The sequence below is a fragment of the Muntiacus reevesi genome, chromosome X, assembly GCF_963930625.1.
Source record: "Muntiacus reevesi chromosome X, mMunRee1.1, whole genome shotgun sequence".
NCBI lineage: Eukaryota > Metazoa > Chordata > Mammalia > Artiodactyla > Cervidae > Muntiacus > Muntiacus reevesi.
Window position 1 is genome coordinate 139,511,654 of NC_089271.1, and position 26,031 is coordinate 139,537,684.

Consider the following 26,031-nt stretch of genomic DNA (forward strand, 5'->3'; position numbering starts at 1 on the left):
GCCTGTTTTACAGTTGCATACATTCCACAAGCACAAAACAGGATTAAATTAGGTATCTATATCTTTGTTTACTTACTGTCCAATGATGATTTCAGTATTTCATGCTTATATTATCTTCCTTTTGGCTCTTAGAGAAAGCCCCATCTTTGTTTAAGTGTGGCCTCTCCAATCAGGATTTCCTAGGTTTAAGATCTAGACTCACCCAACTGGAGTGCCATAGTTTTGGTGTGTCTTTTTGCAGGTATTATGAAGATGAGCAAGCAGGTTTATACAAATGACAAATCAACTACCACTTAAGCATCATCATGAAAATGTGATAAGATTTCACCATCTGAACTTTATTTAGATAGTTTTTAAAAGCCCTTCCTGAACACACATATTCCTCTCTGCTTTTGGAAAATGTCATAAAAGAAACCTTTTCCAATACAAATGCAGAAAAACAGGTACACAAACCAAGTCACCACTATAGAAGAAGAATAAAAATTGCAACTCTATGAGGGCATGGACTTCCACATGTTCACACAGTACTTGCTCTGGGTTTTTTTTTTTTTGTTTGTTTTGTTTCATTTTGTTTTTTTTTGTTTGTTTGTTTGCTTGTTTGTTTTTTGTTTTTTACTTTCTTTTTTTAAAAAAAAAGTTTTGACATCTTTTTTTCTGGACATCTAATGACAATGCAAGTGAAAAACATTACATTGGGTAAGGAGTTTTGAAGGAGGTTTGAATGCAAGAGGGACTACTCTCTAACTTAAAAACAAACACAACACTATGGAGAGGGAGTGTGCATCTTTGAGAAATCTTTTTTTCTTCAAAGTGAATGCACAAAATGAGGGGATTCACTACTGGCTCTTTCGCTTCACGGTGGAAGTGACCTTTTTATGGTCACTTCAACATTGCTGCCCTGTATGGGCCGCGATTCAGGCTTACAAATAAATTACATAATCTGAGGGAGTAGGAAAAAGGCTTATAAGAAGTTTCTATTCATCTCAAAGTTAAAGAAACCCCACCCCATTTGACTGTCTTTTCTTCCATCTTTCCTGCAGCGGAGTTTTATTTCAGTCTTACTCATGAGGGAGATGGTGTGGGGTAAGGCTGGCAGTCCTAGCGGCTGCTGTTCTTAATCGCTTCTTTTGCAGCAATAATCAGAGGAGTCAGGCTGGAGAGAGGCTTGGCTAATTTTAAAAATGGATGCTGCAAAAGGAAAAACAGAGGAATTACTGAAATTCTTTCCTCTAACAAGTATATTACTTTACACTTGCAAGGAGCCTTTTTTTCATTAAAATTTGTATTTTGTGGATCCAATTAAACATCATTTAAAAAAACATAGCGCCAGCTTTTGTTCTTCAGATGTTTTTGTCCTTCAGTGTCATGAAATCTTTGGGAAACTGACCGGCAGAGCTAGAAATTCAGAGTAGATGTCTTGTAAAATCTTACTGTGTTTGGGAGTCTAACTTTCCAATTTTCTTAAATTGATGAATTTATCTGGAGCAGCCTTCAGTGCTTGAAAAACTGTGTTCCGTTGACCACTAGAGACCTTGACCCTGAAACCAATGGCCTCCTAACCGCTAAACCCAATAGTGTGCCTCCGCCATTTCTTTCTTGGTTGCTCTGCAATACTTCATACAAGTGAATGTCCCTTCCTTCTTTTCTTCCGGGGCCTGTAAAATTTTACTGTCTCAGTTCTCTTCTATATGCATGCTCACTGACTGCTCCCTCCCTATCTTCTTCCTGGTTTCACGTCCTCTTTCCACCTCGTATAACTTGACTCTCATCATCTTCTTTTTCTAACTTAATTTCTTGGAGAGTTCATTCCTTTTCATGGTTCCAACCAAGCTCTCATCAGCCTTATGGAGATGACTCCCAAATATCCACTGTGTGACCTGATCTCTTTCCTGAATTTTGGTCCTATTTCTCTAATTGCCTGTTGGTTATTTCCTTTTGAATGTTCTCCTGCCACCTTGAACTCAACATTGAAAAATGTACATTCAATCAGGTTGACGTATGGCAGAAACCAACACAGTATTGTAAAGCAATTATCTTTCAATTAAAAATAAATGATTTTTTAAAAATATATAGTTTTTTATACTATGAAGTTTCTCAAACAGGATACTGTTATGTGATGTAAGCTATAGCGGCTTTGGAGTCAGAATACCTAGGTTCAATCCACTCCTCTGCTTATCACAGTGGTTAAATGAGGTAAGCGACAGTTTCTTGTAAGCTATATCAAGGCCAATCAATGTTAGTCAGTGTATTATTATCCTCTATCACTTCTGCTTTTGCTGAATGCTACCATTGGTTTGATATTCTGAAGTCACTTTTGTGTTCTTCTTATGTTTTACATGCAATCAGTTGCCAAATGCTGCCTTTTCAATATCTTTTACAATGATCTCTTGCTTTGCCTAGGCCTAATCAACTTAATCCTGAATTATAAGAATAACCTCCCCCCCATCTTCCTGCCTCCATTTGTTTCTGTTGCTAATTCTTATTGCAGACCACCAGCTTCATCTTCCTGAACAAAGCTTCTATCATGTGTGTCCCTCAGATGACTTCAGTGTTTCCCCATTACCTACATCCCCTATGCTTTAGCCTGGTGTTCAAGGCTCTCTACAGTCCTGCCACCTGCAGCTGTCCTGACTTGAACTCTACTTCAGCCACACTATCTATTTTCTGTTCCTTTGAACCTTGCCTACATGCCTTTGATCAGGTGATAATCCTTCCATCTGAAATTCCTTCCCCTTTCCCCCTTAAACTATCTAAGACTGATCTGTCTTTCTTTCTTTTTTTTTTTATTGTGTATCAATTTTATTTTATTTTTTTTTAAATATTATTTTATTAGTTGGAGGCCAATCACTTCAAGGCCCAGTCAAACTCTTTCCCTTTCACAGACATCTTCTGAATGCTATAGGCCACAGACACATATCTCTAATCAATTATGACATTCACTGTTTAAATGACCACTTGGTTCCACTGAGTCTCTGAACAATCTTGTTTTCTTTTTTCATATTCCCAAGGAGACTGTGAACTTCTAAAGAGTAGGAATCACGCCTTTAAGAGATTTGTATCACCCAGTGCACTTAAACCTTGCAAATAGAAGTTGCTCTATAAAAATCCATTTATCTGTGTCTTTTCTCAAGTCTTCCAGTGGTGTGAATGACATGTAAGTCTCTGTTTTCCAACCTCTAAAATGGACTAGAGCCAGAGAATGGAGTAATATGGACTTAAGGTAATACGCAGATCATAGCTTACATGTATAAAATCAAAAGATGCAACAAACACACTCTTCAATCTTCTCAAAATATCATTTTGCATCAGTAATCTGACTGGTTCAGATAAAAGTATTGTTAAGTAAGGAATTAACTAGTTAACTAGATAATTGATTTAATTACATATATAACTGTATAGCTACCTTAAGTGAAACTGTATTTTCACTTATCCTTGAAAGAGACATGATAGGAATGCATACAGGATGTGTATGTGGGGTGGTAAGAGGCGTGAAAAGACATGGAAATGATGTACTCAAAAGTTCTAACTTTTCATCTATAATTTGAGGCTGGAATAATGGGAGGACTAGTAAAGGGCTATTTCAGATAGGACATTTTCAGGCCTCATGACAGCCTGTGAAATGCTCACAGGTAGCAGAAAAGAGAAAGTGTAGCTTTCCCAGTTCCTCCAAATTGGTTTATCCCAGGTATGACTTAGGTTGGGGTAAGGTATTTTCACCTGAGTGTGGCTCTCTGTCTCTGGAAGGAGTTCAGAAGCAATAGGAAATTTTTTTGTTGTTTGGCTGAGAACAGACTGAGTCCATCGTTAATCACACTCTGCATGACCAAATATTATGCCTTTTGTTTAACTGGATTATGTGTCCAAAGTCAGGGAGGACAAGTAGTCACTTTTCTTGGCTTGGCTATTACAGATCTTTATTTTCTTCCCCGAGGAACCATCCCCAGCAGTGATCCTGGGCATGCATTGCTTTATCAATGTAAATGCTTTTTTCCCCTCTAAATTGGTTTGTGTGGAAGAAAGACAATCCAGGGCTCAAATTCAAGTTCTGGCATTCAATACTTGTATGAGCTTTAATTTCTACATCCATAACAGGGATTAATAACACCCATCTTAGAGTGTTGTAAGAATTAATGAGATAAAATGTGTAAAAAATTTGGTATCAAGTAGGTACTAATTATCATCATATATACGAATCCCTGAGAGCCATGAAAAGGACAAATGGTTACAGAGGCACTCACCACTGGATGGTACTCACCCAGGCAAGCAGGTGCCTGCCATTTGGCATCACAAGCAAAGGGGCTTTGACCAGTAAAGCATTAGAGTAGCAAATGCCATGGAAATAATTGCATAGTTATGTAGAGAATTACCTCCGGCCAAGAGCACCTGCGTACAACATCCAGGGGCACAAGCAAAGTTTAGAACAAAACAGCAACACCAGAGGTTCACATTGTTTTTTCCCCTTGCAAAATAAGACTCCAGGAAGAACAAAAGAGAGTTCTAGTTTAAACTGCCAACTTCTCAGAAGAAAGGCCACATGCCAATCCATTACATGTTAGATGCATGCCTATATTTCTGTGCCTGTGATCTCAAATCAAATGGTTAGCGTCTAACTCGAACTAGGCATCTCTCAACAGAGTTCTCTGACTGTCACACATCGAGGTGGAAAAGCTCAATATAATGACTCTCTGTTTGTAACTGTCCTATTTAATTTTCACCTGCAAAAGCTCCTTGGCGGATCCTCGCCTATCCACATCCATCTCAAGACAGCGATTTAAAAAGTCGCGGAATACAGCAGACAGTCTCTCAGGATTCTGCAGCTCTGGAGTTCCGTTAGTGGCTATCAGATATAAGGCCTGTAGAAAAAAATCAGAAAAATCTATTCAGCACACACATATTAGGATCGTGAGTTGACACAGAAGACACACATCCAGTTTCTTCTGATTTTTACCTTGGGTCTTAAAAACTCCATTTTAGAGAATGACGTTGGCATACACTGCAAAGTTTCTATAACACTGAGAAATGATTACTCTTGGCAGTAACTGAGGAACAGTGAGGTGCCCTACCCTCAATAGTTTAGAAATAAGGTTGTAAGGCTGTCCTCTGAGAGCTAAACCAGTAAAGTGAAAATGTTAATCTCTCAGTCGTGTCTGACTCTTTTGCCACCCCATGGAGCCCATCAGGCTCCTCTGTCCATGGGATTCTCCAGGCAATAATACTGGAGTGGGTTGCCATTTCCTTCTCCAGGGGATCATCCTGACCCAGGGATCAAACCTGGGTCTCCTGCATTGCAGGTAGATTCTTTACCATCTGAGCCACCAGGGAAGCCAGTAAAATCCATATAAAATGAATTTGTCATTAGCTACCTAGGAAATGAAACCAAGGAACTGCCTGGGAATCTGTGACCACAGAGTTAGGGAAATACACACACACATCTGAACACATTGATATAAGTATAACCTCTGGAAGGCACAGTTGCAAAGGTGATTGTAATTTACTAACTGTTTATCTTGATTGGAGAATATTTGTGAGTAGACCAGGGATGAACAGGGGCTTCCCAGATGGCTTGGTGGGTAAAGAATCTACTTGCAATGCAGGAGACACAGGAGACTTGAGTTCTATCTCTGGGTCAGGAAGATCCCCTGGAGTAGATGTACCCCTATAGATTTTAATTAGGTTTCCCATGAAAGTCTAGCTATAATAGAAAATATAAGAAAAGTTGACATTAGTAATCCTGTATCCTACTGTAAGTTGTGTGTGTGTGTGTTGGAGAGAGAGAGTCATTCAGTCATGTCCGACTCTTTGCGACATCATGGACTGTAGCCAGCCATTCTCCTCTGTCCATGGAATTCTCCAGGCAAGAATACTGGAGTGGGTTGCCATTTCCTTCTCCAGGGGAATCTTCCCAGCCTAGGGATCCAACCCACATCTCCAGCATTGCAGGCAGATTCTTTACTGCCTGAGCTACTAGGGAAGCCCACTGTAACATACTAAGTTGCTAATATATCTCTGAGATCTTAGTTGAGGTCACTGAGAGAGATCAACTCATGGTGTGCTGACAGAATCAAGGGCCCTAACTTTCAAGGCACACAGCTGGACTCAAGACCATGGTTAATTCACAAAAGTAAACTCATCTTTCAAAGGCTTCTGAGCTCCTGACAGCCATAAAAAGCTGGCCATTCCTCATGCCTCCTCTAAGCAAATTATTCTAGAGTATTAAGTACATATCAGGAATCGTATTAGACACTGAAGATTCAAAGATGAATAATGGAATGTCCCACTTTCAAAGGTCATACAGTTTAGTGAAGAAGAGAGACTTACATATACCCACCATACAGTGAGACAAGAGCCAATCAGAGGAACGTTGCAAGTGCCAAGTCAATACAAGGATGAAGTCATTGACACCATAGCTCAGAGAACACTTCACAGAGGAGCTTGACATTTGATTAGGGTCTTGAAGGATACACAGGAGTTTTCCTGCAGGGTTATGCCTGCCTATGCAACCAGACTCCTAACTATTATGAAGACACGTTCCCTCTTGAACTGGCTTGGACTTTGTAGCAAATTTTCCCACCATGGCTCTGAATATTATTATCAAAAACATTTCTATCAAAGTCTTTTCCCAGGCCTGTTTTCATCAGCTGGTGAGAACATCTCTCCTCCATTCCAGAAACCTCCACAGATGTACTTTAGAAAAGGTTAGGAAGGGCCACTTCATCCAGTGGCTATCAACCTATAGCATGTATCGGAATCACCTAGAGGGGCTTGTTAAAAACAGATCAATCTGGAGAGGGGTCTGAGAATTAGCATTCTAACAAGCATCCTGTTGATGCTGAAACTGCTGGTTTTAGGACCACACTTTCAGAACTGGTTTATTCCACCCCATTAAGCAATGGGTCTAATGATTAATGCTCAGAGCACCTGTCCTCACAAGCCATCTTTGTTCTGTTATTAAAAGAAAATTGTTACTGCAAATGACATTTGCTGCCTCCTCCTAAAACACTCTTATTTCAGCTGGGCACAATTTCTGCCAACCTCTGCACCCTTTGCTTGCTTTTTTTCTGTTCTGTAGCCAAAACCAATCCTAAACAAACACATCTCTTTTCTCCCTTTCTGCTCTCCCTAAGTCTGTGTACATGCCACACTGTTTCATTTTCTCACTTTTCGTCTCACCTTTCTTAGCTCAATACATTCTACTCCAAATAATACTGCTCCTCACAAGTATATATATATACACCTCTACTCAAGTCTTTCTCACCTCTCTTCAATTCATGTACTAAGAAAAAGATTGATAGGAAATACTCCAACATGTGAACAATGGTTCCTCCTGGGTGCCAGGATTATTAATGATGTAATCTTTGAAAACATTTTTTTCAATTTTCCGAATTTTCTACAATGAATGTGACTGCTTTATTTTAAAAAATCCTCCAAAATACTATTTTAAAAATAAAATCTAAAAAGCTGTGCCATTCAGTTTACACAAAAGTCCTCAGCTATTTCTCTTTGTCCTCCTAGGATTAAATCTGCTTTTCATGCAGTACCACCCCTTGAGGGAAACAAAAACCCAGACAATTTCTTTTTCAGCTATTGTTTTCATTTTAATTGCAACAGTACATATTTCCAACTAATTTCCATTGCAGAAATCCACACTTTCAGTTATATTACAGCGGAACTGGCCTTTGTGGACTGGCCTGAGAACTTACTCACTAGGCATAATGCCGCTTCTATGGGAAAATGCACTCAGCGTTCCAAATAATTAACTTTAAAATGAACTTGCGTGTAAACTGGGCCCTATCTTTGTAAAAAGAAAACTGCTACTCACTGCCCTGCTAATGAGAGACAAAACCAGTTGTGGGCAATACAATGATCAGAGCAAAAAGGATTTTCCTAGCAAAGTCAAATCTTAGCTGAAGAAAGATTGAAGAAAATCAAACTAGGCACAAGTTACCACATTCTGGTTTTTATCTAAGTTAGTGAAAGCTCAAAAGAAAATGGGCTGGCTCACAAACTGCTGTTATTTAGTCACTAAGTCCTGTCTGTCTCTTTGCAACCCCATGGACTATATAGCCCACCAGTCTCCTCTATTCATGGGATTTCCCAGGCAAGTGGCAAGAATACAGGAGTGGGTTGCCATTTCCTTCTCCAGGGGATCTTCCCGACTCAGGGATCGAACCCGTGTCTCCTGATTGGTAGGTGGATTCTTTGCCCCTGAGCCACCTGGGAAGCCTGGCTCAATAATTAGACTAGACTTTTTTTACTCACAAGGGCTTCCCTTGTGGCTCAGCTGGCAAAGAATCTGCCTGCAATGCGGGAGACCTGGGTTTGATCCCTGGGCTGTGAAGATCCCCTGGAGAAGGGAAAGGCTACCCACTCCAGTATTCTGGCCTAGAGAATTCCATGGACTGTATAGTCCATGGGGTTGCAAAGAGTCGAACACAACTGACCAACTTTCACTTCACTATTTCACTCAACATAATACTCACCAAATCAGAAAAAGATAAATACTGTATGATATCACTTACATGTGGAATCTCAGAAATAAAACAAATGAGTGTATGTAACAAAACAGAAACAGACTGACAGATATAGAGAACAAACTAGTGATTAGCAGTATGGAAAGGGAAGGGGCAGGGGCTAGATAGGGGAAGGGAATTAAGAGGTACAAACTACTATGTATAATAATAAATAAGCAACAAGGATATATTGTACCACACAGAGAATATAGCCAATCTTTCATAATAACTATAAATGGAATACAAATGTTAAAAATTGTGAATCATTATGATGTAATCCTGAAACTTATTATTGTACATCAACTATGCCTCAATAAAAAAAGAGATTAGAGATTTCCTTTGTAGTTGGTTGCTTCTTGAGTAAGAAACCCAGAATCTACTTGACTTCTCCTTCTTCTTCATCTAGAAAATTTTCGCTCCCCCAACTTTAGTAGCGTCAATTCATGCAACCTTTAGAAATGTCTTTCATACCCATCCACTTTCCTCTGTCCCTACTGTTACAATAGCCTCCAATAGGTTTTGTTCATACTTAAGCCTCTGTGTTCTTCAGTCCATCCTCCTGAACAATCTGTCTTATCCAAAATCTCATCATGGCAACTATTTTTCTGCTTTAGCAATTTTTATTGGCTCTCTATGGCCCACAGAGGGCTTCCCTGGTGGCTCAGTGGTAAAGAATCTGCCAGCCAATGAAGAAGATGCAGGTTCAATCCCTGGGTCAGGAAATGGCAATCCACTCTAGTATTCTTGCCTCTTGCCTGGGAAATCCCATGGACAGAGGAGCCTGGAGGGCTACAGTCCATGGGGTCACAAGAGTCAGACAAGACTTAGTGACTATAACAACAACAATGTGGTCCATGGGCATGGTTTTCAAACTGTACTCCCCCAAATTCCCCTCAAGACTAGCTAAGTGGTAAAAGGGGTGGGGGAAGAAGATAGATGGAGAGATTCTAGGACCCTGTACCACATGTGTTTCAATCAGAGAAATACTTATTTTATTCTCTATCTATTTATGCTTCCCTTGTGGATCAGCTGGTAAAGAATCTGCCTGCAACGCAGGAAACCTGGGTTCGATCCCTGGGTTGGGAAGATTCCCTGGAGAAGGGAAAGCTACCCACTCCAGTATTCTGGCCTGGAGAGTTCCATGGACTGTATAGTCATGGAGTTGCAAAGAGTTGGACACGACTGAGAAGCTTTCACTTTCACTATGCTTCCAAGCAAGGTTTAATTTGAACCAAGGGGTCACTATAGCTGTTTGAAAACACTGGACATAGTAAAGATTCCTTTGCATGGCATAGATGGTCCTCCATGATTTGGCCCCTGCCTCCCTTTCTAGTTCTCCTCTCTTCTCATCTGAGAACCCTGCTTCCCCCACTTTCACATACATACATGTATTAGACAAAGCTCACATGCTATTCATGCCAATTAGTTCTTCATTCCTATAATAAGAAATGCTCTTTCATATCTGCCTCAAATGCTATTCCCTTTAGTGCCTGGTGAACTTCTACTTGCCCTTTAATTTCTATTTCAAATGGCACTCCTTTGTAAAGTCTTCTCAATCTCTCCCAGATAGATATGGTGAACAACCACCTCATTTTTCCAGGGACTGTCCTGGGTTTTACTACTGAAGGTTCTACATCTCTCAATGCCAAGCAAACTGGGGTGGCAGTCACCATGGAGATAGGGTTAGCCCTCCCCTCCTTTGAGCTACTATATCCCTTTGTTTATATATCTGTTTTCATGTTCAAGGGTGAATACCTGTTACTTGTTCACAGGTCTATTTCCCTAAACTGTGAAGGTAGGAATTGTGTCACAAGCATCTCTGGATCTTTGTGGATAGTGGCTCAAAACAGGTGATCAATAAATATTTTTGTTGCTAAATGAAATGAAAACCAAAAGGCATAAATAAATCTCACTGAGATGGGAATATGACAGACTTTGCCATACGAAGTATTAAAGCTCAGAAGCTAAAGCGAATGAGTGAACATATAAGAAGATACATAGAGAATGACACCCTTTCTGAGTTGAATAGGCCTGGAATGCGGGAACTTCTGACTACCCAACTTTTCAGTGTGAGAGAAGGAAAAGAGTGCCATGAGCAATGTAGGTAAGGGGACGCCATCAAAGGGAGGGAAAACTGGAGAACACCACAACATGGTCATCTGTTGTGGGCAAACCCAGAGAGCAAGTGAAGACAATTAGTTCTCTCTGGAACTGGAAACACAGAAACCTAGTCTTCTCTGACTGATCTTGAACATAGAAAGAGCTCTTGATTTTTCTTCTGCTACATCATTTAACAAGGTCTGTTTTATTCCTAAGGTGAGACAACATAGCCCCCATGACCTACTGACCTTATTTATAATATTAGACAGACAACCTTTGGTCAAAAAATATTGCCTTTCTTCATTGTGATATACATATTACCTAAAAGTTTCTGGTGTTCTGGAATTCTTAATAACTTTACATCCCTTGTCAAATAACAAACAAATGTTGCAGTTTTCTATGGATCCTGATGTGCAACTAAATTTACCTAAGTACTCAGCACGACTTTACCCAGTTGGAGGAATAATTCAATTTACCTTATTGGCAATTTCCTCAGTTAAAAAAGATCAAAGCTGTCATCTTAGAAGTTACCACATTTCTCCAAAGAGGTCCCCAAACAATCCATAGGTACCCAATACATTTTCATTAAGGCAGTTTTGCAACTGGACTAACCATTTAATTAAAAAGCTTCAGTTTGTGACTCAGTTCATTTTAACAGTTTGTAAAGTTTAGGTTAGAAACAAAACAGGAGACTCACATGGAAATAAGTTAGTAACCCTGAGAGGCCCCAGCACTGATATAAAGACTCCCTTTACAAAGAGGAGAGTGGTGGAACATTTCTTTCTAAGTTGAATATTTGGAACTCAAAATACATTTTCCCGTGGAAATGGTGTTATACATAGTGAACAGGCTCCCAGACTAGCCCATAAAAATCTATTTAACAAACCATGTAACAATAAGACCAAGAGGGCTATTCATCTATATCTTAATATCTGTATAAATCCTGTTTCATGGGAAATACTATTAGTTACCATTTACTGAATGATTACTATTAGCTCACATGATTCATACAACAATCCCCTGAGTTATACTCGATTATGACCAATTGACAGATGAATAAACTGAGGGTGGTAGGGTTAACATAATAACTTGCCCAACATTACACAATTAGCAATGAGGGAGTCAGTATCTGAATCCAGGAAGTGTGAGCCCAGAGTCCATATGCCTGACCACTTCACAGCACCACCTCACAAAGTTCCCAACTGCTGTGATAGTGGTTGTTGTAAGCAGAGGCAGACAAGGACTCTTCAAGAGATGAGACATACTGATATAAGACCAGGTACAGAAATTTCATGGTCTAAAGGTATTGAGATCATACAGAGTCTGTTCTCTTATTACTGTGGAATTATGTTAGAGACCAATATCAAAAGATTTGAAAATAACCCACATATTTTCAAATGCAGTGTGACATTTACCAAGAGAGCTCTGTGACTTAACTATTGAAAACCTCAATAAAGTTAGAAGACTGAAAAATCCTGGAGGGTGACTGCAGAGAAGAAAGCATTTAAATGAGAAAATAATGTCAAAATGAGAAATTAATATCAAAGATACTTTAAAAACTCATGTATTTGTAAATTAAACTTTCACTTTTAAATGAGGGCTATATTTAAGAAGCCATGGTCTTATGTCCCTGGATATGTTTCAGAATCTCCTAGTTTACAGTCTATGGGAACTTGAATAGAATTTGTATCCTACTGTTGTATGAAAATTGTATAAATCTTAATTATGTCAAATTGGTTCATGGTGCTTTTCGGGTCTACTGTATTCTTCTACTTCTCTGTACATTCATTCTATTAATTTCTGAGAGCCTGATATTGAAACTTCAACTAAAAAAAAAGAGAGATGAGACACACTGAGCATTTGTAACTCCACCTCTACCTTTAACAAAGGAGATGGACCCTTTTGAGGTCAATCGTTTTACAATTAAACTTGGAAATGGGGACAAAAGGCCCAGTTAGGTTTCCTATTGTATTCACCAGTATCTGTATATATGTTGAGTGTTTATAAGCAGTGTGTCTTCTGGTTGTTGCCTATAACCTACTTATGCCCCGATTCCTTTCAACTACCTTTGAGTGTCTTATAGGAGAGATTTGGCAACAAGTGACTTGACACCTTATGACTTAGAGGTTACTTTTGACCTGGGATTTCAGAGGTTAAAGGCCAGAGTGTATTACTGCCTCTGATGCGTTTATGGATTTCATTAAAGGCCCTGACATTTCTAAGAAGAGAGTAAATGTGGCCAAATCTACAAAAAAGTTGTTATAACTAATGTTGTATTCCCTATTTTGACTTAGTCAACCCAACAGTTCAGTGTGATAACTGAATAAGCACTGTGCTCTAATTTAGTTCCTGACTTGTCTTGTATAGTAGGTCTCATCTGTCACTAAATTATACATGGTGGGGGGCTCTGCTGTTATTGTTTAATCCTTAAAAAGTCATTAAAAATTGAGCTATTACAGATCTATTCCCTTATTGGTTGATGGTAAAAGGTAATTAGGTACCACCAACAGGTGTTAAACTACCTTTAGAGTGCTCCTTTCAAGCATAAAAAACTGGCTATTGCCAGAAAATAAAGACCAGATGACTCCAACAATGTACATGCTCATTTTAATCTCAGGATTAATAGTGTTTGTCAAGAAATGTGGAGCAGGCTATGTGTGCTCAGGGAGACACCCTGGGCAGCCCAGGAAGCACCCAAGCTTGAGAACCACAAGGGGTCTGGAAGTAGAAGAGGGATAGGCATAGAGATAGAAAAGCAGGAAAGCAAAATGGGGCAGGAGGTAGAGGAGAAAAGTTGTAAGAAGCAGAGGTAGCAGAACACAGGGCAAGGACTAGGGCCAAAGGATCATGGGGAGAGAAGGTGGCTGGAGGCGTGACGAGGAAGAGAAACGAAGATAAAGGCTCCACAATTCAGGGAGGTCAAGGGGACCTGATCCTAGGATCCATTCTGCTACCTCCCCATTTCTCTGGTCCTTCTCCCATAAAACTTCTCAAAACATCATCTAACATGTGGTCTGTCAACTTCCTCATCTCCCATTTTCTCTTCAACCCACACCTAGTTTCTAGTTTCAAAGTACTGTTTACCATTATATGTTTATTCTGGTCTCATTTCAGAACACTGGAGCAGGAAGGTACTAAGTCCCTGATTCTTTGGGGTTTTTCCAAATTACCATGTTAGAATCAAAAACCAGCTGGACTGTGATATGATCTGTGAAACATGCATTACTGCCTACGTAAACTGGCTGCAACTTCTGTTTTATATGTAGTTCATCAGCTGAACAGCTCTGTACACAATAACATGCACATCTTCTCAGTACAAGCCAGTGTCGAAAATGGGTCCCTGCAACAGCTTTATCACTGTTGTGCTCCTCCCTGGCTTCTTACCCAGCCCCACATGCAGCATGTTTCATTTGCATCACGATCGAGTGTCTTTCTTGGTAGGGAAATGGGGTTCTTTCCACTCTATGGAATACAGACTTAGTCAGGAGATAATGAGAGAGATGTCTCCAAACAGCTTTCTTTGTTTCTTTCTTTCTTTTTGGCTATGCCACTCATCAAGTGGGATCTTAGTTCCCCAACCAAGGATCAAACCCACACCCGTTGCATTGGAAGCATGAAGTCTTAACCACTGGACCACCAGGGAAGTCCCTCCACTCAAGATGTCTGAAGATCACAACTCTAGAAGCCCTCCTACAGACTCAAACCTGGGCCCTCCTGGCACTCATGGGAGGCTGGAGCATATCTGCAGTCTAAGAAAACAGAATCAGAGCCAGAGACCCATGAGTTTCCCTCTTTATTTAACTAAATTTCATGTGGAAGCCTGCTACAGAAAACAAGTTAATGAGGGAACTATTTTGGTGGACTTGAGAACCACATGACCTCCCCATTGGGCCCCAAGGACCTCCATGGAATTCTAGGAGTCCATGGAATTCACAGAGTTCACGGGTAAGCAGTAATCTTGTCAAATTCCACTTGTTTGAAGCAAAAAGAAATGAGGCCCAGCAAGAAGTAATCTATGCAAGATCATGGGGCTCCTGATGGGTAGACCTGGGAACAGAATTTACTCTTCAACTCACATGATAAAGGAATATCAGTCCTGGCCAACAATAGGTCCCTGGTTACCACATTTGTAATTTCTCTTTGCCTCATCTTTGCCTAGTCAGAGTCTCAGACTTTTGTTTGCTGTGGAATCAGTTTCTCCTTTGGCTGTCTTCTGGATCATAAATCACTGGTTTGAACTGTCTGCTTCTGAATTACAATCTAAATGAGACTTGCAGCTTTCCTATGGCTAGGTCCCATTTTCCTATGTTAAATTCCTGACAACCAATGAGTCTTAAGAGCTATCTATGTTTTGACAGGCAATATTTTTCTGATTAAAAAGAGCCTCTGTTACTGTTCTATAATTATTTTAGTTGCCGTTATCCCAACTCGCCCCTCCTTTTAGGCATAGGTTTACCCTCAAAGTAGGCGGAGGGTCAACAAACCATCAATAAAGCTTGCTGTTCCATAGAGGCTTATGGAAAAAGAAGGGAATGCTCCCAGCTCTTCCTGAAATACATTCAAAACAATATTGACAGAGTGCTAGCAAAGTACGCTTGCTTCTCTGGCACTCAGGAAGTTTATATTTGACTTTAATTCCATCAAACCCAGACATTCCAGTCCACAACACAGGTTCCAGTGGTTGGAGGGAGCTCAAAGCACTTTGGCCCTTAGTTGCTGCTTTTTAGTGCTAGAGATTCTATTCTGCTTAATTCTCTTCTCTAGGCATATAAGCTAACCACAATTCCCCTAGTTCTAAAATTAAAAAGAAGAAACTAACACTTGTGCAGTGTTTCAAGTGTGGGGATGGGGGAGTAGGGAGCCTCTTCCTGTAGACAACAGGTCTCAATTGATACTTCTTCCACCCTTCTCTCTCACCATACAGGTTATACACTCCTAATTATGAGCAGTCAGACTGATGGCTTTATTATCACCAATACATGTGATGTACACAACAGCTATCAGGTGGTAATGATGGACTCCATTTACAGGAGAAGCAAAACTGAAAAAGAAATTGGCATAGCAAGGAGGTATATGCTGAACTAATGTCATTTATTTTTTGATAGCATTGCTGGAAACAGTAAATCAAAGAATGCCAGAATGTGCCAGGATTTTAACAAAGTAATTCATGATGTCTTTTTTAGATGAAAAGGAGAAATGTGCCCAGAATAAGAGCATGCTCTTTTCTGGTTGAACAACCAGGCTCAAAGAGGGCTGATGAAGAATGGTTTTTTCTTTTTAGACAGGGTTCTACAAAGAGCTAGACACAGAGCTTTGCATTGCTATTTGCTCTAGTCCTTGGTGTAAAAACCTGACCTCATTGGTTCTTGAAGCTTCACAGGGATTCCGATGTACAATCAAGGAGGAGAACCACTGGTATAAGATAGGTGGATCCCATACTCTCCTAAATACTGTTTTTAGCCTTCAGATATCTCTTTTTGATACTGATAATTGTCTTCCAAAGATCCAGTGTTTGATATGGCTTCACAGTTGCTTAAAGCAAGGGTAGAAAGAGAACAACTAAAGTTCATCTCAAGTAGGATAAAGGTCTGGAAAGTTACACAGAAAAGGGGTTCCACCCACAGGGTCCAGTAGGATCCTCCACTGGATATCACTGAAACGTTTCACAAACACCAAAATCCCTCAAACCCATTGACAAGAACAGCCCCATTATGTGGAATGCCAAGTTAATAGAGGCACTCTCTTAGTGGTGAGGAAAAAACAACAACAACAAACCAAAGATTTGTTTTATGGAAATGATTGTGCCTCCTTATTTAGAATCAGGTCATTATAATCATAGGTTTATAAAAAGATATCTTCAAACGAACACACAAGTTGAGGAGAGGAGCAGTATACCAACATTTGATTTGCATATCCACAGAGAAAGTTCGAATTTGACTTCAGTCACTTTGGTGAACAGAAAGAACAAGGCACTTTATTATTGGAGGCTGCACCAAAAATGGCTGTGGGTCACAGAACAACACATTCAAGGCCAATTACGTTGAGTGCACAGACTTCAGGCAGTGAGGAACTTGTCTCCCCTCTGTCTCTGAAAGAGTACTAACCTTATAACACTGGTACAGTTAACAACTCTTTAACCTTTAAAAGCCCTTTTATGAGCAAATTAGGTCAATTAGTACAGAGCAATTTACTTTAAAAAAAATCCCAACTGCTTTAAAACTAGGGAGGAAAGTAGCTAATTCCTTGCATCAGTGATATGTTAACAGGCAATATTCCAAGAGGGCTTGCTCAGTTCCAACTGACACAACAGAGACACACACACACACAAGCCACAGCAAAATGCCAACAGCCTTTGAATGTATAGTCCCAGCAGTAACTTCTGCTCCTCAGTGTAACCCGTTCATGGTAATTTATACTGAACCGTGTAGGACCTTCCACTCTTCAGGAGGATGCTACTGTGGAAGGGAAGTGCTTGGGGGGAGTGGGGAATCCAATCTCCCTTCATGAGTGGGTAAAAAGTATTCTAAGCATCTGTTCTGTTTCCTTTCTCACTTTTCGATTGATATATAAATCTCTTTCTCTCTTTCCTTACAATGAGTTAGACACTGCGCTAGGTGTTTACATGCATTATTTCATTTAGATTTCATACTAACTCTGCAAGAGAGATATTGTCCCCAATTACACACAGGAAACAGGGCGTATAGAGGTTTTGGGTCACCTGCTGAAGGTCACAGAGCTGGCAGGTTGTGGAACCAGGACTTACCCAAATCTGCCTGACTCCATAGGCCAAATGCTTTTCATATTAAAATGCTAGACTTCACTCTACCACTCTGTCTCACTTCCACTTCCTTCCTTTTGTTCATCTTCAAAGCCTAAAGTGGTAGACAGGTGGTAGTCTTGGAAGGATGTTAAAGAAAGAAGGACTAAGCCAGCTCTGCCATTTTCTATTTCTCCACACACGCTCTGGTCACCAGAATTCAAGAAAACACAGGCTTCCAATAAGGTCATGGTATGTGTTTTTCTGTCCAACCTCTCCAGCGGTTCAGTGACTATATTTTTCAAATCCCAAATAAGGGCATATAGCCAGGGATACTGGATTTTATTTAAGAGAACAGGAGGACAACATATTCAAAATCAAAACTTAAAACGTCCTGTGACCCCTGGCAAACAAATAGAGGGCTGCCTCCATACAGACTGGATTGAGTCACTGGAGGTTGATCACACACGGAGAATAATGAGCATAGTTACAGTAAATCCTTATCAGTGGAATTCAACAGGGTGGTCTTTCTGACGGATCTTTTTGTTATAGCTGTAATGTAGGCTTCCTGAACCTGTGGCTTGTTAATCTACAAGTACTTGTTTAGATACAAGGCTTCGGATCCTAAGAGACAAGCTGTTAATTATTAGCTCTAATCCCAGGCTAGAAGATGCCCATAAAGATTACAACTTGTTTCCTTTTTTCTAACAATTAACAGCCTTGCTGAAGAGCGATCAATTGTACTTGGGGAACTGAAGAAGGTAATAAATACATTACTGAGGCCAACTGCTTCACAGAGCCATTTATTTAACCCTGAAATTTTGCAAGCTGTAAATTACTCATTAGAAGGCAGAAAGCAAAATAGCCATAATCTTAGTTTAGTGCCTCCAAACTCTGAAGACTTAGAGGAGGAAATCCATGGAAACAAGAGGCCTGGTGTGTTCTTTCACTGCTACTTCTTAAAGGGCAAAGGTGGTTAGACAATAAGGACAAGCCCATGTAATTATCCATAGGTCAGGGGTGGGTTTGATTAAGTTCCTGGAGGACTGACCCACAAACAGTGGGAAAATGCCCCTTCTTTTTCCACTCAGCCCTGCAGGCAGCTAATCACTGTGCATGTCTCACTTCCAGATTGTTTCATGAGCCCAGAGCAATAGCCCATAGCAGTCATTAGGGCACTCACTCCTATCTGTTATTTTCTAATCAGTGCCGGGTCTAAGACAAGAGGCCAACTAGCAGAGAAGAATTAGGAAGGGGCAAAGGGGACACTGTCCCCCTCTCCATATACAGGGAATGCAGCTCCCAATTTCAAACGGCTCCATTTCAAAATAACTAGATAATTAGTCTGTAAGTTTCTTTACATGTACCGAAAGCCACATATATTTGGCTTACATATGGATTTTATAAGCTGAACGTGTGAACGCTTAACCATGTACTAAGGGCAATGATTTTTATATACTAATGGTAAAATTCAATTTTGGACTCCTAGTGGTAAGGAAGCCAACAATATGCAAGATGCCTTTGGCACTGGCACTCTGCATAGGATTTGAGATTAGAATTTGAATTGGTACATGTTTCCTTTTCTTAATAGTGTGATGCCCTTTATATATATAACACAGCTTCTGACTTACCTTTAGGCTTTATTCAACAAAACAGCTCCTGGCTCACTTCTGCACTGAGCAAGCATTTCTTTCATATTCCTTTGCCTTTCTCTGAATGGGTGTTAGGCTCCAAAATGGAGCTTTTCTCTTCGTAGAAGTAACCAGACCACATAAGGATCTAACCTCTGATTTTGCAGTAGCAAACTGAGTTATCCAACACAAACAATTTCCATTCATTTTTAACTTGACAGTCTAATTAAGTTTGTGATTTTGCCAGGCTGGTACTGTGTCTATCTTGTGCTCTATTCAATATCCACCAAGCTGCTGTGGCTCAATAAATCATTACTGATAATGAAACAAAATCTAATTTAAAAAATTTCAGCTGTTCTGGAAATGCATTTATTTACTTTGCTAAAAGTAAGTATTTCCTATATAGATCATTTAACTGTGGCATGTGATAAAAATACTGTTTTCTTCCCACATCTTGCTTTAAAAAAAAGCTATATATTTTTTTGACAGCAGAAAATTATGCTACAGAATTTTAAAGACCCCTGACATTAGAAATAGTGTTATCAAAGCATTTGAAAAAAACTGTGGAGACATCTTAAGAGAAACAGAAAATAATAACTCACAGTAATTTTGAAAATTACAATTTGGAGCCTCTATGTCACTTGTCCCATCAAAGAGCCCATTCTGGTGACTTTTAGTGGAGACAAGAAATGACATTTGGCTTTTTCCCCTTCCCTGGGGATGAAGGACTTGAGTTTTCTTTTTACTTACCCTGAGTGGATTTTCATTAAGGTAAGGGGGTTCGCCTTCTACCATTTCAATTGCCATAATTCCCAGAGACCAGATATCAACTTTCGGACCATAAGCTTTTCGAGTCACCACCTCGGGTGCCATCCAATAGGGAGTTCCCACCATCGTGCTTCGTTTACTTTGCTCAGGGGTGATCTGGGCACAGAACCCAAAATCAGCTGCAGAAAACAAAAGTCAGTTAAAATCAGCTCAACTTATTTTTCTTTTACGAGAGGTCACTTTCAGATACGGTTGTACCTTCCTTTAGACACTGAGCTTCTGCAACTGCCTCACTCATATCCTCTTGTTATCCGATCTCTCAGCTGCTCCAGACTTTAAACTAGTCTGAAGTAACTGAGTGATATCATTTTTACTAGACCTCAATCCTGGTTCCCTCCCCATATTGTTCCCTCTAACTTATAGAATCTTTCTTTTATTTTTTTTTTTTATTTTTAATCTTAAGATTTTATTATGTTTTAGTATTATTTTTGACTATTATAGTATAATTATGTATTACAGATTAGGTATTTGTCATCCAGCAGATAGAAACCACTAGATATTCTTAACTATTAACCCTCCCCAAATCTGGTCACAATACAGGAATATAATGTGAAAAAATGCTTCACCTCAAACTGGCCTCTAAATACCTTCAAACCCTCACTCTCAAGAGCCCTTTTCTTCTCAAGATAGACAGTAAAAAAGCATAAATCCTCTGACACTCTCTCACATGCCATCTGAACCATAATACCTACTCAATTTGACAGAGCCATCCATCCCAAGGAGAATATTGTCACTCTTTATGTCTCTGTGGATCACTTGGTTTGAGTGCAAGAAATCCAAAGCTTGGAGGCACTATTGTATCAGGAAGAAAAAAGTTCTAGTTATATCACAAAATGTTTTTAGAAATGCATTTCATTTCTAGATAAATTTTGGGCAAAGGTACAAGCTTGTCAGGTGAAATAAATTAAATGTTTCAAAGCCATTTTGAAATCATGTTACCATGAAACATCACTGATGTATCAGTGATGCAAGTTAGCATTATACATATGAAAGCTCCTGAATCAGACTTGGCCACAAAAAGTGATGGTGTGGTAAGTAGCACTACATTGTTAATACAGTCGAATGAACCAATTACTATAATCATACTTGGATCTACTTGTCTGGAGGATATGGATTCGGCTTGATCTGTTACACATATAGTAAGCAACTGCATCTGGGATATGATTAGATTCAGAAGATCTGGAGTGGGACCTAGGAATCTGCATTTAAAACTAGTGCCCCAAGCTAGTTCTGATGGACAGATAGCCAGGTTCAGGAACCACTTCTAGGCTCTGAAGTAACTATAAGTACTAGTTTGGAAATGGCTTTGTGTTGTAATACTAAAAGATGAAACCACAGGCTAAAGGCTGAAGAATCCCCTGAATATTTTAAGTTTGATTTATTGTATGAATAGAAAATATATGAATTTGGTGGATATGTGTACATATTTGGGGAGGAAGAAATGGGAATGAGAGGACAGCAGAAGGAGGAAATTTAAGTGAATAACTTAAAATAAAAAACAATGAAAGGCTAGCTGACATTATTTGGCTTTGTTTTACTATCACTGATTTTCAAGTTTCAGTGGGTCAGAGTTCCTACTTGTGTCTATAGAAAACTTCAATGAATAGAGGGTAGAGTGTAATGCTCAAGATAAGACTCCAATGAGGAGTGTTCTTTTTTAAATATTGAGAAAATTAATATAACAAAATATCCTAAGTTTAGTTTGAACCTGGGGATATGTCACTGTTACTAGAAAACAGGCAGACACTCAGACCCATTGGAGGGGTCTGAGGGAGTTTCAAGATTGTACTGTGAAAGCAACTACTTTCTGGACTGAGGGAGGACCTCGTGTAAGCTGCCTTCCATAAAATGATGGGGTTATAATGTGATCTGTATATGTACATGGCTTATATTGCATAGACAAGGCAAAATAACTATCATATAAAAATTTCCCCCAACCAGGAAGAAGTTCCATGTCAACATTACTGACTTCCATATTCACCAAGACTCCATTAGGCAGGCTTAGATATGGTACCCCGTGAATGGTATAATAGAATTCAGAAAGATCCATCACAAAGCAACTAAAATAAACAAGGAGCTGGGGAGAGAGGGTTAGGATTTAAATTGCTGTTAGGATCTTCAATTGTTTTTTAGTATAAAAGATGCGCTATTGATACTTTGATGTTATAAACAGTTTGAATAATCAAAGATAAAAAACTGCCAATGTGGGTGTTCTCATCAGTCAAAAATGTTCTATTTTCTTACCTCTCTGCAGACAGCTGCTATCTGTCCTTCATCCATACAGGTCTCTGTGACCACATCAGTCAAAGAGCCACCAGCCAAGTATTCCATGACTACCCACAGTTCATCACCCACTAAGTAGCTACAACAAGAGAGGAAAAAGACATTGACTCAGGCCTAAGGAAGTGGAGACCCTTCTATATTTCCATTAAGAAGGCAATGTGCAGTCAGTCTCTGCATTTGGTCATGTTATATAACAAGAGGAAAATATCAGTTATGCTTATGAGACACTTCCTTTATCTTAGAATAGAATATGCATGGAAATCAAAGGATCATGAGATGAAAGTGCACCATGGAAGGAAGGAAAAGAGCAAGGAAGCCTTTGGTGACTGACTATTGTCAGTCATTCCACTGTAGAAAGCTAATTTCAATGAACAGGATTGGTGAATAGCCCTTTTGGATCATTCAAGCCATAGTGTTGACCTCCTGGACTGAACTGCCCCATGACACAATTTTATAGGATAATGCACTCACATCTCAGCATTATTTTTGATGCTACTCAATTAATTACTGTAATCTTCAGATATTCACTGAATCAAAGAGAATCAAAGAATCATGTTGATGTATGGGAGAAACCAATATAATATTGTAATCCTTTATTGGATTACAATCCTTTACAACCCACAATATTGTAATTTTTAATCCTTTGATTGAAATAAATAAATTTTTAAAAAGAGAATCAAAAAGATTCAAGTTGGCAATGGATTTACTGCACTGAAGTCTCAGTTCTGATAGAAGTCGGTTATCACATGCCCATTATCTTTAAGTAGGTATTGAGGAGCACCTCCCACATGATCAAGTATGGGAAGGCAGGTCACCAGAGCAAATTCAAACCCCTGGGATAATGTGAAGGCATTTTAACAGTATGATCAGGTCTGTCTTTCCCGCTGTTTAGCAAGAGAGAGGCATTACAATGAACGGAACAATCCCAACAATCTTATCCTGCTCCCAGCTTGACGTCAGTATGAAGCAAGACTTTCTATCCAGTGGTATTCAAGCTGCAGCGCCCATAAGATTCACTCAGAAAACTTGTTCAAAAGGAAAATTCTCATTAAAATTCTCATTTCACAAAAATGAAATACCTCAGTAGTTATGGAGAACGGCCTAGAAATCTGCATTTTTTACAAATGCAGTTTTTACAAAATTACAAAAGCAGAGAAAAGTGACTCTGCTGAAGTTGGCCCCTAAATGACACTTGTTTTGGCCCCTCTTCTGCCTCCTTTCTGTATCACTGGTCCACCTGGTATAAAACACAGAAAGCAAGATCTTAAGCTCACTGAGGTTGTAGACTTGGTCTTATTTCCTTTGTATCAACCCAGAGTACACAGTACAGTGGTGCTAAACAAACACATTGAAATTGAATGAGACAGATATTAAATCACAAGAGTTAGTGCTGTTTTTAAACACCTATTAATAACACACTGCTAACATAACTGATGAAAGAGACATTAATTACCTGGTCTAGGAAAAAGGTTTGAGATTAAAGTCTCAATTCCCTAGACCTCACTGTCAGTTCATCACAAAGCACCCATTAAAGCAGGGCCATTGTAGTCTGTCTTCTTTACTTAGATAGCCAGAGACTGCATTGGCTCCAAACACTTGATTAAATGTTTTAAACACCACAGCTCTCTACTATATGCCATAGTCTGTTTCCTGGCAACACAGAACCACAGTCTTCAAAAGAAAATTACACAAACTGCTCATGTTTAGAAGCAACACCATAAAATGTGTCTTCAAATGCTTAATGGGTGGACAAAGATAAGTGGGTACAAGTTTAGCAATAAAGCTGATGCTGTTTTGTAGCATTTGAAAGATATTTGCAGAATGGATGCTAAATGAATAGATCCTAAATAACTGACCATGAAAATTATATCCCATAAAGAAAACAAGTATATGATGAAAAAAAAAACTTACCTATCTAAATAATTAACAATATTGGGGTTCTTATTTTCCCTCATGACCAGAATTTCATTAATAATTAATTCCTTTTTGGGCTGCTGTTGAAGGTTCATCTGCTTTATGGCCACCTGAATCATGATTAAAAGATAAGAATGAATTACCATCATTAGACTAAACACAAGCATCCATATTTTTCAGCAACAGAGTCAGACATACAAATTATTTATCTTACTAGGATTTTTCTTAATGCCACAAACCCATGCTCCTTTTCTTTGGTCAATCATGAACTCATCACTCACAGCAGATACTTTGGACATCAATGAAGGAAACTTATGTCAACCCAGTGCTACCCATTTTGTCAGGCACAAATGCCATCAAAGAAGAATTCTGATCAATACGAATAAAGGAAAGTAAGAGTCAGAAATGAATGTTAATGCTTACCTCTTGTCCTGTGGCAATGTCCAGCGCTGTATAAACAGTACCTGAGGCCCTGTGAAGGCAAAAGTTATCAAATGAATAAGCAATTGAAGTGTTATCAGTATATTTTATTTGGAATAATATGTAACTATTTTCAGGAGAGGGAAATCAGAAAACTCAAGATTAAAGGATGAAGTACAAAAGGAACAACCATTTTGTATAGTAATTGCTTCCCAAACTATCACAATGTATCTCTATTGGTGGGTCAGAAACTCTAATCAGATGTTATGTGTGCCATGGAACTAGGCAGTCATGAATTGAGCAAAATGGCCTTGTTCCTTCTAGGAAACTCCTGGAATATTTTGAATACTCCTTGAACGTTGCACAACCAATACTGCAGGCCTCGATTAAATACTTTAGGAAAGATTATATCATCTTTTGCTTAGACAACTGTAAATTAATCTTTGCTTTTAACAGATGGACAGACTGGCTTTTTCATATATTTCTAATTCTTAAGAATATCTTCATCTAACAATCAATCATTCCCAACGCTGTAATTACCTATATTATCAACATACGGAGGAATAACAACGTGGCTTTACTCTTAAGCCTTTTTTCCTTTTTGTTAAACTTCTCAATAGCTTCTACTCTTAGGTTTCACTCCAGCCCACTATCTTTTAAAGTCTATCATTCCTTAAGTCTTGGTAGTACTTATGCTTCTATTCTAACTTCAGTTATACGGTTCCCTTGCTTTGAAAATAGAAATTGTCTAGTAAAGCTGTATGCAGGGGAACTTTCTGTGAAACACACATGCATTCTGAACCACCTCCCTACTGCCATCCTCAAGAAAAAAGAAAAGCTTAGTCAATTTCATTGACATGTTTGTGTGAATAAAGGAATGAGGATAGAGGTCCGTTCTATGATTAAGCAGGTACTATAATGCTGCAATTTTATTATTTAAACTCTCTGGTAACTGCTCTTTCTCCTCTGCTTTCTGGTTATCTCCCTGGCTGTTTTGGTTTCTGACTCTAGGAATTCTTTCCTTATGTTATCTATTTCCTTGTTTTCCTCTCCATTCCTCTCCGTGGATCAGCCAAACTATTTCTGACAGGCATAAAAAGTTAACATTACCTGTTCCTAGGGAATAAAATAGGTGGTGTAGTAGAAGGAATATTTGCTAACAGAGATCTGAGTTTTACTATCTGCCCTAACAACAAACTATATGATCTTAGGCTAGTCATTTCCCCTTCTGAGTTTCAGTCCTCTCACTCAGAAAATGGTGATCACAATTGTTATTGTAAACATATAATATATTGAGTATATTGTGTTCTACACTAAGAATTTGATATAAATTATCTTGTGCAATCCTTACCATGTTTCTGTAAGGCAAGTGCTTTTACCCCCATGTTACAGATGAAAAGCCTGAGGCTGGGAGAAGTTAAGTAACCTGCCCAAGGTTATACAGTTTACAGTCCAAGGCCATCTGACTCCCTGACCTATAAAATACAGGAAAGGGGCTGTCTCATTACTAAGGTTCTTTTATTCCATGATCTAGAATCCAAGGACTCTGCTGCCCTCCTCACTCGGTGAGGGTATTTAAATAGCCATT

At 39.2% G+C, this 26,031-nt stretch overlaps 1 protein-coding gene across 2 annotated transcripts in view; it reads right to left on the reverse strand.

Annotated features, from left to right (window-relative positions):
• Positions 1-566: 566 nt before the first annotated feature.
• The window catches only part of PAK3 (p21 (RAC1) activated kinase 3), a 117,783-nt gene continuing 92,318 nt past the window's right edge, over positions 567-26,031 (reverse strand). For both annotated transcript variants that reach the window (XM_065917007.1, XM_065917006.1), the window contains 7 exons: positions 24,447-24,495; positions 24,021-24,133; positions 22,071-22,188; positions 20,519-20,618; positions 19,749-19,945; positions 4,716-4,853; positions 567-1,188 (listed from right to left, as the gene is read on the reverse strand). In XM_065917007.1, coding sequence (XP_065773079.1) covers positions 1,099-1,188; positions 4,716-4,853; positions 19,749-19,945; positions 20,519-20,618; positions 22,071-22,188; positions 24,021-24,133; positions 24,447-24,495 — 805 coding nt within the window. In that variant the 3' untranslated portion in view covers positions 567-1,098. The remainder of the gene's footprint in view (positions 1,189-4,715; positions 4,854-19,748; positions 19,946-20,518; positions 20,619-22,070; positions 22,189-24,020; positions 24,134-24,446; positions 24,496-26,031) is intronic.